Source organism: Rhodnius prolixus, unplaced genomic scaffold, assembly GCF_049639745.1.
Source record: "Rhodnius prolixus isolate KJV_2025 unplaced genomic scaffold, Rpr scaffold_7, whole genome shotgun sequence".
Classification (NCBI taxonomy): Eukaryota; Metazoa; Arthropoda; class Insecta; order Hemiptera; family Reduviidae; genus Rhodnius; species Rhodnius prolixus.
The window spans coordinates 34581007-34595395 of record NW_027411582.1 but is presented as its reverse complement, the minus strand read 5'-3'; the positions used below and the strand labels follow the sequence as shown (position 1 = coordinate 34595395).

At 31.2% G+C, this 14389-nt stretch overlaps 1 protein-coding gene and 1 long non-coding RNA gene across 4 annotated transcripts; both read left to right on the top strand.

The window, feature by feature from the left end:
* The first annotated feature begins 302 nt into the window (after positions 1–302).
* On the top strand, positions 303–6869 carry LOC141447528 (uncharacterized). 3 transcript variants are annotated; one of them, XM_074115169.1, is made up of 5 exons: positions 303–503; positions 993–1023; positions 2614–2857; positions 4114–4253; positions 5308–6869. In XM_074115169.1, exons 3-5 carry the CDS (start codon positions 2620–2622, stop codon positions 6079–6081), a joined length of 1152 nt encoding a protein of 383 aa, XP_073971270.1. In that variant the 5' UTR covers positions 303–503; positions 993–1023; positions 2614–2619; the 3' UTR covers positions 6082–6869. The 3 variants fall into 3 exon arrangements, with proteins under 3 accessions (XP_073971270.1, XP_073971269.1, XP_073971271.1); XM_074115168.1 differs by having other exon boundaries at positions 860–1023; XM_074115170.1 differs by lacking the exon at positions 993–1023.
* A 4114-nt stretch (positions 6870–10983) lies between these two features.
* Positions 10984–14206, top strand: LOC141447526 (uncharacterized). Its single transcript, XR_012454399.1, has 5 exons — positions 10984–11834; positions 11928–12076; positions 12587–12692; positions 13337–13513; positions 13908–14206. It is a non-coding gene; the product is annotated as an uncharacterized lncRNA (long non-coding RNA).
* Positions 14207–14389: the final 183 nt, after the last annotated feature.

The window sequence follows — 14389 nt, the reverse complement described above, 5'->3', positions numbered from 1 at the left end:
AATTAATTATTCTAGGTATTAATAACTTGTAAAATTCATTTGCAGCCTCGTTCATTTTCCATAAATAAACCTATTTAATCCAATATTTTAGTTTATTTCTGCAATTGTAAAATGAAGGTTCATTATTGTATTAAATTTAGTGAAGGTACTTCAGTTTGATTTTCTCATTAATCTTAAAAAAATATATAATATTTTAAATTTATTGTTAAATTCTGTTTAATCAATATAAATTTAATTATAAGTAAAAAGAACCAATAAGATGCTGAATTTTAGTCACAGCTGTTCTGTACCTAAGAGAAACCTTCTTACTTAGCGTACTGGTCATATTTCTCACATCGTGGTGCGGTGATATTATTTTAACAAAATAGTTACAGTTTTCTAATATACCCCTAAACTAAAACAATTGCAAAAAACTAATAGTTAACTTACTTAAAACTTATTAGTATAGTAGTTGCAACTATCATGAGCAAGATTACTTATTACTTCAAGTTAAGGAAATAATTGTAAGTACTATAAACATCACTGAACAAAAAATTTGAAAAAGTATATCTTAGCAGTTTTAATTTGTTTCTTTTTTTTTTTAAATTGGCAGTTCTAAAGCTCAAGTTAATTCAATATTCTAAATTCACGATCCTACCGAACCTGCAGCAAATCTAAATTATTGAAACTATAGTAGATTAAAAACTATTACGCGTTTTAACCTTAAAAACTTTTCCACTTTCGTAACATAGTTATTTACTATAATCTGCTATTATATTAGTAGGTTATCTATTAGTTTTAAACAATTGTTTTAATTTAATAGGATTTTAGAACAATTACTATTACGTTAGATAACATCCAACTAATATTTGATTTTTAGAAGTTAGATCAGTACGCAATGATTCTGTTACAGTAGGAGAGTGTCTAAAAATTGCATGTTACATTTAAAAAGTATAGCATTTTGTTTCTAAATTTAAGAACATTTTGTTTGTATGATGAATTGTAAAAATCAGAGCTACAAATTAAGCAGTAGTGGACAGAACGGTGAGTGAACATTTTTCAATAACTATTTACTATCTCTAGCGATAAAGAATTTTACGTCCTTCACAAAATTTAGTACTGTACAGATCCCTTTATTTAAAAAATTGTAGAAAATAACTATCTTGAGCATCAAATTTAAAAAATTCAAATTGAAACTTTTTTTTTATATCTAGTCCTTAACAGATAATACATTCAGTTCAGCCATTTTTGCCTGTGTAGCTAACAAGCTAAGCACTCGACTAAAAATAAATAAAAGAGGCTAAATTTGATTAGAATGTTACTCGGAATAATTGGAAGGATTAAAAAGCGCAATCCGGATTGCTACCTCATCCCGTCATTAAAAAAAAAGAAGTCACTCCAATTCTAAATATTATCATCCCTGTGCTTTGGGATTTGTTTTTAATTTTTTTTTATTTTTGCAAAATCCTGGGCTTCAGAGCGATAGCGGCAACAGAGTATTAGTCTGTTAGCAAAAAACAGTAAACCAGCTGGTATTGCCATTGACTTGTCGGGTGTGTTAGTCACCTGGTATTGTACTAGAGTCGTATAAATACTGGTAAATAAGCGGAAACTGGTTGAGATTATTCTTTGAATTTTATTAAGGATTTATTTTCATTGTTGTTGATAAGTCCAGTTACCAGTAAATCCATTTAATAGCGATTAGAATCTGCCTAAAGATTAATCGAATAAAATTTTAAAAACAAAATATATAGAAACTATAACGGAATTTGACATGAAAAACGTTCTCTAACTGCAGTTTAAGTGAATGAATATTCTTTGAAACCTAAAACTTATACTGAAAATTAAATTGGCATTAATGTTTCACTCGTTTCTGTTAAAAATCTTCTCCACATAAGCTATGCCATTTTTCCAGGAGTTTTGGTGGAGGGTAGGATTGGGGGTAATGATGGGTTTAGGCTTCTTTCTTATTCTATTCTTTTTATAGCCTACGGGTGTCGTGAAGATGCAAAAGTAGCAGTAACCTAATTTTTGGTTATCTTCTTGGCTGCTATGCTTTTGACAATGTTCCTTTTGATGGTTCCTCCAAGTTCTTCGTGCACGCTTGCCAATCGCCTTTAGTTCGAAAGGTACTTGGGAGTCTCGGTCTTCCGCTTTATAATGAGGTGCAGTTTAATTTTTTTTCCTTTTTAGGAGGACCATGGTCTACTGTTGTTATGCAAGAGTTGGAAGAAATTTAAAACTGCCTTATTCGTCTTCTTAGAGTCTATTTGCTGAGGAACCTCTCATTTCCCCTTTCATTAATCACCTTTCTCCTTGTAGCGCTTATTGATAGCAAACACCTACAGCTTTTGCTCGTCTCGGCATTATCTTTGTTTTGTTCAAGCTTATGATCATATGTTCGCTTTCTCCAGCTCCTCAGCCCAGTATTATTCTCCCTGTAAGTAACCTTATTTACAGGTCATTTTGAATCACCAAAAGCTTCCTAGCACCTAGAGTGCAAGCACAAGTCCCTTGATCCCTAAGTACAATACAATATTTGCAGTGTGATTATTTCACATCTGAGGTTTTAACCTACAGTTAATAAAGATTTCTAAATCTAATATATTTATTTTATATTTTCATTAAATCTAGGTGGCTATGAATGGTTGTGCACTTCCGATAGAATTATTAAAAACCATTATCACCTATCTACCGGATGAAGATATCTACAGTTGTAGTGGCACTTGTAGATTGTGGTATCACGTGGCTAATTGGGTGTTAAAGTCCAGAAACTCCTCACCAGTGTACAGATGGCCGGAAAGTCTACCACATAAATGCAGCTCGTTGACAGCTATAGGTTTGAAGAGTATATATCAAGTCATGAACCATTGTGAAGGTAATTTATATTTTCGATCTCGAGAAAACAGTTTCTGAGAGCGGAGTTTTGTTCCAATAAAATTTATAATCTATTTGAAAATGTCTTTGTAAACCAGTGACGACACAGAAAATCCAATGTTTCTGTTTGTTACTTTACTAATTAATGTTGTGACAAGAAATTCATCCGGGATAAGCAAGGAAAATTACTATGGATTTGTTGTAGAAGGAAAAGCTTAGAGAGGATTGAAAATCTTCTTGGGCCATTAAGCAAACCCCTTGGTAATAATGGTCAATGGGTTCCAACAGTCTAGCCTTAGTTTTGTTATTCTCTGCCCCTAAACGGAATGGTGTTTATACTATAGCAAACACTTGTTCTTGGGCAACAAGAGGTTCGTATAATAATTCAGAGAATGGTGATAGTATCCTTTAGGCCCAAGGAGATAAAGCTATAGTAGAGGGGGAGAGTAGATGTAAAGTCTTGAGGTCGGTTAGTTATATAGCAATACAACCAAGAGTTAAGTCCCTCTTCTCCAGTACTTGCAAAATCCTCTTCAAGACTTTTAACTGCGAACTCAAGGCTGTGCAACCTCTTTTCTGCCTGCTTCAGCCAACATTATAAACCCATCACCTAAATCCCTATCCCAATCTTTTGATTACTGGATAGAAACCTGTGTTGAGATTTTACATTTTAACAGGGTAAGATTTTATTATTTTTCTATTATTTGTAGCCTTGTATATTTTCTGTTCTAATTTACATTGCCATTATCTCGGGAATAAGAGCTGTCAGCAATTAATGGAAGCAAAATTGATCTTCCAGATAGATATTAACATCATGCTCTTAAAGCAATCAGTCTTGATATATTACTTTATTATTATTAAAGAGCTCATGCCCTCCCTACTTAATCCAAAATCCTTCTGGTTCCACAAAGCTCGCCAAAAATAAAGGGTTACATAACCTTAAGTTTAAATTGTTTCTAAAAATTGCATTACTTTTTATATCATTAAGAGGAAGCTTAAAATTAAGCACAACCATGTTGAGAAACTTTTATTTGTATTCATTTTTTTGAAGCTTAACTCTTTGTACCGTTTGTTTTGAGTACAAGTAACTTAAAAGCTTGAGCTATGTGATTGAGTATTTTGTACAAAAGACATGGCACCCATCAACTCTTCTGCAGGCCAGGGTGCCATGATTTCCCTATTAATATGCATATCTAGGGATCTCTTTTGCCTGTCCACTCTTTGCAGAATAGTAATCAAACCATAATTGTCCACCAGGTATTCAACACATACGATTAGGATCTGATGACAGCAAGATTCTTCCTGGCTCAGTTCTTAAAATATTATTGAAGAAATATGTTGATCAACTAAAGATATTGGACTTACTATACTGGGACATTGAAGAACATCACATAGAGGTGACTTTTTCTTAAAATCTCTTACATTGAAAGATGAATGTAGCGACTGTCATGAAGTGTTAACTCTTTCTGACTAGATAAGATAATTGAGACCCTGTATAGTCTGCTTGTGACGTTTATTAGACGTCAGAAATCAACTTTTAAGAAACTTTAATATTACTTGTGAGGTTTAGCATTAAACAAAATGTATATGTAATTGCCAACTTTTCAATTGATTTTATATATTTACTTTTAGGGTTGGAAAAAGAAAAGTAAAATTTGTCGCAACTACAGTTGTACATTTTTATTTATTGCCTAGCCTCGCAAATAACTTTAAGATACTGTAAGTTAACATCATTCTATATTATAGTCCTGCAAATTAAATAAATGTCCAAGGGAAAGAAAATAATAAGATATTTGTTTGTTAAAACTCTGTAATTATTTATTGTACTCATTAGTTACAAAAAATACACATCTGTTTTTAAAAAGATAGTATTAGGTACTCAGCTTCTGGAACACAGATCATATTTTCATTACAAAATGATTTCTATTTCACCCCGCTATTTCGTGTTATGATACTACGCAATCAAACAGGATGTTAGAATCGTTTCCTCATCTTCCTCTTGGCTAAGCCAGAGGTTCCGTTTTAACCACCCCCATTGAAGTTGTTTCCTGAAGCTACCGTGCCTTATAAAGTACGAGTAGGTCTGTTCCCTACCTGATTGATCTGGTTCCTACTTAATCTCAGGGACTCCTCTGATTTCTGATTTTACTCAGTTTGTGCATAAATTTTTGTACTGTATTTGATTCCTAACATTTCAGGATTCGTTGAGTTCCCTCCAAAGTCCATTGTTTGTGAGCAATTCGCATTGTCACTCCCTTGGCTATATCAGCGAATGAACTGTCACACCTGGCAGTAATGGACTATAAATTTCATTGACCCTGATGCCCCATCATGACCTATCACCCACTCAAGAACTGTCGTTATTACTTTAGAATAACTTCTTACTACATTGGAATTCTTTATTGCCTTAGACTTAACTTTATTTTGAAATTTTCTATTTATTGTTTACAGATTATTCTAACTTATGCCCAAGGGCTGCTGTTGAACATCAAATTACACAAACTTGAAGACATTACCAAGTCTAGTCTAATAATGTTAATAGACAATCGAGAATTATTAGGAAGTGTCATTGTTGAGTGTACAGATTCAAGGCGAGCAATCATCTGCTATCCGGATGCCAGAACTAATACTGAAATCACATTACCGGATATAAAATCAATTCTAATATTTTGTCCAGGCGTTAATTGTTTTCAGATCGATTCAATGGTATATTTAACAAGTTTAACCATAAAACAGGCTAGTAAATTGAATGTGACAACACTAGAAACACTTTCATCGTTGGTAACATTGATACATTTCCATGTTGAAGATTTGGATCAAGAAAAGATATTGCCTAGTCAATTGGTAAATATTTTGAGGACAGGATTTAAGCGGTTGTATTCATTAGGTATGATCAATTGCAAACAAATCGATAATTCAGTCATTGAAAGCATTGCAGCGAAAGTGTATCTCAGGCAATTGTATGTCGATATCAGATATGTACAACGCCCTGAAACTTGTTTGAACATACTAAAATCCTTAAATAAACTGGGAGATTTAAAATTATTAAGTATATTTACAATAAATGATATTCCACCCAACTTTTCTAAATTTAAGCAAGATTGGCCTAAGCTGAAAACTCTTTCAGTCGAATATTATTACTCTTGTATGGATTTACCTTTCTGTTATTATCGATATGGTATATTTAAGCTTAATGAACGCAGAATTTATCAATTTTGGGGTTGATAGAAGTGGAATGTTCTGAATTTTCTAATAGCACTACTAAATATAAACTTCTATTTATTTATTTAATTTTTTGTAGTAAAAAATAAATTATTTATTTGCACACTTATAATTTGTATTTTATCTTGAAGTACAGACTACTTTTATTGGATTTATTTATCAATGTATACTCTGTTCTGTATTCTTCCCAGTTGAGAACTGTTTCTTTTAGAGATTATTAAGAATTTGTTATCGATAGTAATTCATTGCTTCCTTGAAGTTGGTCATTACATCTGGCTAGACAGCAACATCTTAGATGTCATCTAAGGGATGAGCATTCTTGTACTGTGATTTTCTGACGACCGCTATGTTCTCACATCTTGATCTTCATGAATTCTCGCAAAATGTAATAAAAAAAAAAAAACTCTATCTACCAAGCCACAAGGTCAAGAATAACGTTATTGAGAAAAGTATGTGGTTAAAATCAAATATACTACCACGTACATACCTTTGGACGCCCTTCTTTAGATAGAAAGTTAAGTTGTTAAGGTAACATGCATCCATTTTCTATAATGATGTTGCGTATGATGTAAGGAATGAAGAACAATCTACCACGGATTCTTGCGGATCTATATTTCAGGTGATCTTCTCATTTATGTATATTAGATAAAACGTCAAAGCATGTCCAGTTATTTTTTTTTTTCCAGATAATTAATTCAAAAGTTTGAATTTGAATGAGAAAAGTTATAGTTTTTTGTTGAAAGAAAGTTGTAATTAGATTGAAAAATACATAATCGAAATACAATGTAATGTTTTATTAATCAAAAAATCTATTTTTCAATCGAGCAGTAAGCCCTTTTTATTAACATAGTTTTAAAATTTAACACATTTACAAATTTGACGAGGAAATTTTGATTTTAAAGAATGAGAAAAACAAGTTTATCAAATGTATCAGATGTAATACTTTATACAGATGTTTTCAATAGAGTTAAAACATTTTGATCCAATCTAAAACCTTTTTGAAAGGGAATTAATAAGCGATTTAATTTGGTTGAAACTGATTTTTTTCTAGGTTTATTTAATAAAGAAAAGACAAAGTTGAACTGTTACTTTAATAACACACTAGTTAGTAAATCACGTTCCAACAATGTACTGAGGTTTTAATGGTTACTTGTTCAGTTTTTTTCTTATTCAGTGTCAAGCTCTGTACCCAATTGCGCTTCACCGGCATGGCTATACTCCTTAGAACCATTCTTTACGAGGGTCGTTTGAAAAGTCCGTGCAAAAATGAAAACTACTTAATTTTTTGGGGTAAACCTTTTTTATTTTTCAACATAGTCTCCTTTTAGGCTTATACACTTCGTCCAACGCTGCTCTAGTTTGTTGATCCCTTCCGAATAATAGGATTTGTCCAAGTCTGAAAAATAGCCATTCGTTTCTGCAATCACCTCCTCGTTTGAATAAAATCTTTTTCCCGCCAGCCATTTCTTCATATTGGGGAACAAATAGTAGTCCGAGGGAGCCAAGTCTGGAGAATAGGGGGGATGTGAAACGAGTTGGAACCCTATTTCCATTAATTTTGCGACCACAACTACTGAGCTGTGAGCTGGTGCGTTGTGATGGAAAAGGACTTTTTTGTGGGCCAATCGTGGGCGTTTTTCTTGCAGCTCGGTTTTCAAACGGTCCAATAACGATGAATAATATGCACCTGTAATAGTTTTACCCTTTTCCAGATAGTCGATGAGGATTATTCCTTGCGAATCCCAAAAGACAGTCGCCATAATCTTTCCGGCCGAAGGAACGGTCTTCGCCTTTTTTGGCGCAGATTCCCCCTTGGTAACCCATTGTTTAGATTGTTCTTTGGTCTCAGGAGTGTAGTGATGTATCCATGTTTCATCCACAGTGACGAAACGACGCTTAAAGTCCTGCGGATTCTTCTGGAACAGCTGCAAACCGTCCTTACACGATTTCGTTTTTGGTCAAGCGTGAGCAATCGCGGCACCCATCTTGCGGATAGCTTTGTCTTGTTCAAATGTTGATGCAAAATATTATGTACCCGTTCATTCGAGATGCACTAGCAATCTCACGCACCTTCACTCTTCTGTCATCCATCACCATATCATGGATTTTATCAATGATTTCTGGAGTAGTAACCTCAACAGGGCGTCCAGAACGTTCAGCGTCACTTTTACCCATATGGCCACTCCGAAAATTTTGAAACCACTTATAAACTGTTCTAATCGAAGGTGCAGAGTCACCATAATGTTTATCAAGCTTCTCTTTAGTCTCCTGAGGCGTTTTGCCTTTCATAAAGTAGTGTTTAATCAACACACGAAATTCTTTTTCGTCCTTTTTTTGAAAATCACTCGACTTCCTCGATTCAAACGAATGCCAAACACAAAGAAATAGACCGATCTGGCTGAAACTTGGTGTGTGTTCTTCCAAGAGATGCTACTAACTAAACATAACCTCGATACGCGCCAGTGGTGCTATCTCTCTGACTTTGCACGGACTTTTCAAACGACCCTCGTATGTGCAGCCGCAAGATGTTGAGGTGATTCTCATCCATTTCTTCATTCCACGTACACCTATATTATGAAACTGTTCTTTCAGGTATTTATTTGTTACTTAATACATAAATAAAGCTTTAGTCTTAAAAAATCATATTCTAATTGAATTTAAATGGGAAGTTCACATTTTGTTTGAAGATAGTTTGATTGTGAATTGTCACGTATTTTTGTTATAACTTCTAAAATTAACCCGTTTGTCATTGTATCTAACGTAAATTATTGGAAATTCATTTTATTTTTATTAATAATAATGTTGATTTAAAAAAAAATTAATTGACCCACCAAAAAACACAGGTAGTTTAACTGTTTTTTAAAATATTAAACAATTTTAAACGAAACTTCATCTTTTATCGTACAAGTAAATTATCGCGTTGAAATCAAATATTCTACCACGTACATACCTTTGGACGCCCTTCTTTAGATAGAAAGTTAAGTTGTTCATAAGTGTTTTTATGGTTATTTTTATTTAAATTGTCTTATTTTGAATAAATTAAGATTTAAATTTTAGGAAAAGTTAATTTTCATGTAAAAATGTTTTGTTTATAAAGAAGAAAAAAACATTATTAAATACGAATATATTGGTTTCGTGACCGTAAATTGTTAAACTTATGATGGAAGATTTGCGAGGAATCGGTCAAATAAAACAAGTCGTCTCTTTGCCGCCAACGTTTCGACAAATAAATTGTCCTCTTCACGGCGTGACTATGCGGGTTGGTTGAGTTACAGAAACTGATTATTAAATACGGTTTAGATTTAATTTGTAGTATTATTGAACATAAAATCTTCTTGTACTAGATTAATCTCAATAAAGATTTTGTTGGTTTTCAGATTGAAACCAGCGGAAACTGAATGAGTGCTACCTGCCAACAAGTTTTTATTGTAAATCAGTGTTTTTTAAAAGTGTTACTGATGCATTTTTATTTTATAATTAAGAATTTTATACTTAAATGTTATGTGTTTGATGTAAAAACAAGTTATAATTAATATGAGAATAAAAACGTATCCATTTATTTCCTATTTTTAATTAGGGTTGGACATTTTATATTTATATAAAAAAAAAATAACATAAAATGCAAAAAAAAATATATATCAGAAGTTCATCAATCACTTGCAGAGAAAGGAAAAAGAAAATAATTAAAAAAGTAATTTAAAAAAGGTGAAATTTACATTAAAATTGCCTAGAAACGTTAATAATAAAAATATATTACCAAAAAATGCAGCCAGAGAAAAGTAAAAACGAAAAAGAATTAGTTCAAAAAATGGCCACAAGGTAGCAGCACTTACTGGACATGTGAACACATTTTAGTTTACATATTTGCCACCAGGTAGCACTAACTATATATGCAGCTGTCAAACAAGATTTCTCTTCAGTACGACTTGAGCGTCACAGAGGAGAAGATCGCTCTGTCGCTCGTCACCTTAAACATATCTACTCTAGTCACACATCATCAATTATGAAAGAGGTATGTTGACGTATGCCATAAGCCTGTCTAGTCTAAAATCTACATAATAAACATGTAAGTGTCATGTATTAGAATTATTAAATAAAATATTCGAATGATCAAATATAGGAATCATGTAACATACGTCTCTCTGTCTAGTCAAAAATAAGTATTATAATAAAAAATATTCCAATAAAATAATTATATAAAAAATATTAAAAAATTCTAATCATCAAATATAAAATAAGGCATCATGACATATGAGTAAAAAATACGAATTATTCTAAAATTTTGAACAACCCACCCTCCCGCCCCTGCAAAAATCAAATACCTATATAGACTGTAAGTACTATTGCACACTCGACAAGCAAGAAACATTTTATGCATTTTTCTCAGCATAAAACAATTTATTTAATCTTACTTATGGTATTATTAATTAACACACACCTAATACCATCTAAATATAATATTGCCCAATTAAAAAAAGCTCGAGCTACTTAATAATTAATAAAAACAATGAAGTTAATAAAATAATTAACTTTAGTTTAAGCAGCCACTTCTAGGTAATAGAACAATCACTATTTTAACGATTAGATTTCTCTTTTTAGTGAAAGAGGAGGCCTTTTTCCTTTTTTCGTCTTTTGTTCATTATTTTTAATGACTTCTTATTATTTAAGAGATTAAAAGGAAAAATAAATACAATATTAATTAACTAGTTTTTTATTATTTAAAAATAATGTATAAACTTTTTTATAAAAAGTTTAATAAAATCTTTACAAAGTTTGAGAAAACTTCACTCGACTGGTGACTCACGAGACTTTATACAGTAGGACTTCCCTTCACCCACATTTAACCATGTTGGTGACTCTCAAGACTGTGGTAAGGAGGTCCTGTCTATGTCTTGTGAGTTACGTTGGTTAAATGTTAGTGTAAGGAGGTCTGGTGTATAAGTCTAATGAGTCGTGTCTAGTAATTTTGCCTAACTCTGGTAGAAACATTAATACAATAACTACATACTTGAAACGCTATATTGAATAATCTAAAAGACAGGTTGAGACACTTTGTTCTAGAAAGGATTGCAAAGTATTTCTGTGTTAATGGTAAGGCAAAATTAATAGTAAAACTTAAATTTTCGGTTTCGAGCTGAGTGAAGTTTTTAGTAAGTAGTAAGTGATATTGTCATCCGATAAAAGTTCGACATCAGTGCATTTAAGTACGAAGTCACCTTTTCAACTTTTTCATTAAGAATTTTCCTCGTTTGTTGTACCAATATTATTGTCCCATAATTATTAAATTAGTTTCATAAGATTGGTTGGTTCTATTATACATAACTTGTGAAAAGAGTGGAATTTATTATTTTGGTATTTGCTCTATTTAAATCAAAGAATAAATCAGAAATTGAAGTCCTTATATTTAAAGAAATTGGGCAACCTAATTAGAAATTCTATACATTCTGTTCTTACTTTAAAATTAGGAATGAAAAAGAAATAGACGTATTAAGATCATGTCAATGCTACCTAGCGGCAATAGCTTAAACTAAAAATATGTAATTACATAGAAACTAGTTCCAGCGATCACCGCTAGGTAGCATGAATATGTACTTTGGCACTATTAAAATAAACCATAAATAACCTCCTAACAAAGATCTGTCTGGTAAGACAGTGGGGTAAAAAGGTTATACGGTTTAGACCAAATATACTCTTTATCATGTACCGTCAGTAATAATTTGCTTTATTTATCAAATGTTCTTCACCCACGTTGATAAGTCAGTATTTTAAAAAGTTTTCCTCTAAAAAAAATTTGCATGTTTAAAATTCATTATTTACCTCATAATTTCATGTTTATTTATGATTGACAGTCTTAAGTTGATGCTGATGTAACTAAGTCAATGAGAACTTTAAATAGCTTAGAAAACTGATTGTATTATCTATTTGCATTAAGCGATAACTTTCTAGGAAATTAAAAAACTTGTTTTTGCATCATTACTGCGTTAAGGACTTCTAGCAGGTAAGCAACATTTTTTGGTAATACTTTTATGTTTAATTACGAGTTTATGTGATTAGAAGTGTTTATGAAATTGACATGGTTCCAAGACAGTTGATAGTAGATGCATTTTAAGTGTACGCATGTAATTTTAAAAAGTTGATTTCAGTATACATTATTTTGTTTCATAAACATGTTTCAACGGTCATAAGTAGGTAGATTTAGTTCGTAACATGTTAACGATTTTTGGTCGTCTTTGCTAAGTAAATTGCTAATTACGATTATGTATTTGGGAATTATGAACTTCCACGTAAATATTCACACTTTTCTAATTTAAAGGGGAGAGTAATCTCCATGAAATTTAAATTACTAATGTTAAGTTTAATAACGCCCTAGAATTATGGACCTTGGATTTTAAATTCTAACTTATTGAAAATTGATTTTTTTCTAAACATTTGTAAATTACAATGAAAACAATGGTATAAATAATTAATAATATAATTTATATTATATAATTTTTAATCTTGTTCTCAGCGTTCTTTCGACATTCTAATGGTAATTCTGAACTAATTCAATTCAAACAAATGGCTGGGTTGTTGGCATTTTATCCAGTGAACACATTTTAACTCCTACAGCATCAGTAAGTAAATGTTTTCAGCTTACAGCATGTTGTTTCTCAGTTAAGATATTAGTTTCTTAGTTAGATATTAGTTATTATTATGTCGTATTATCTAAAGATAAATAATAAAGTATACAGTAATAGATTCAATACGTAGAAAGTGCAATGATTTTGTTGCTTTTTGCAACAATTAATTCAAGTATTTCAAATAGGAAGATGGGGCGTCATGAAAACTTTCAGCCCTTGGCCTTTATTCCAATAAATTAAATATTTTCCTTTGAATCTGAATAAAATTTGTCATTTCGTGCCAAAGATGCTTTAAATTAGATCGAAAAAATAAGACTTCAAACATTCATATTTAATCAAACTATTTTTCTGCGTAACTAAACATTTTTAACTAATGAAACTTGTTTTCAAGAACTATCTGCAATCAACCCAATTGACAATGAAAACATATTAATTCATCGAAATTAAACTTATTTTTATTGATAAGTTCTTTAACAAATAGTTTAGATGTGTAGGTTTTTTCAACACAAATTAAACCTTTTTACGAGTTACTTGCAGAAAGGTTTGATTTGTTACAGACTTAACTAAGACTTTGTATGTAAAATGCTATATAAGTGAGAATGAATATCCATTATTTACTAAGGTTTTAATACTTTCAGCCCTTGGCCGACTCACAGCCCAGTAAAGCTGAGACATAATCTAAAATGATTACTTTTGAGGGAATTTCTTTGAATGCTGCAGCACTTCCGTAAATAAGAGGTGATCCCCATCCATCTCTATTCCTGCAATATCCAAATAAGGAAATCTACCTACCACTCTGTGGTGTTATCTTCCAGGTAATTTTATCCATTATTTATTAAAACTTGAGCTTTTTAACGTGATTAAACTTTTTTGTACATATCCTGTTCAATCGAAATGAGTAAAGATTCAGTGTTGAAGAAAGTTTCATTTGACTGAAAAATTGAAAGGTACGAGAACAAAAAATGACGAGTATTTATTTAAAAAATGTTTATTTCACTTAAAAGCTTACAGTAAACTACTATTTTGATAATGAATTAAGTTCATATAATTACTAACACAATGTTTTACTTTCTTGCGTTTTCTTCCTAAAAGATTGATCTAATTTTATTTAAACCTCTACAAATTAACATTGATTTCCAAGGAGGTTGAGTTTTATTTGTAGAATCATTCAGTAAACAATCTGTCTCATTGTATAATGTTATTTTTCAGAGTTGAAACAGGCGAAACTGGAGTGCTTCCTGCAAAGAATGTTCATCGAATTAAGCCAAAATGAAAACGACGTTGGAAAACATCTATCCAATTGCAGCTCTTCCAATTCTTTTATTATTTAGTCTATTATTTGTAAAAAAATATATTTGAAGTTTGAAAATGTAAATTTTATAATGTAGATATTTTAAAAAATCATTACCTAAAAGATGTAATTGAATTTAAAATGTTTTTGTATTACAAAACAAGAAAAAATGTATATTTGGTAGCAAAATAAAGAATTATCTAAAAAAATTTAAAAACGTCATTATGTCTTTTCTCTTTTTCCCCTAGACTTTTTATTTTTATTATATTTGCAAAAAAACAAAGTTAATAAAGACTAAAAATGATTAGAGGCAAATAAATTAATGAACAGCAGGTACGTATAAAACTGAAAATTCCGTTTACATTAAACAAAAAAAAATAAATTAAAGTAGTAGTAGTAC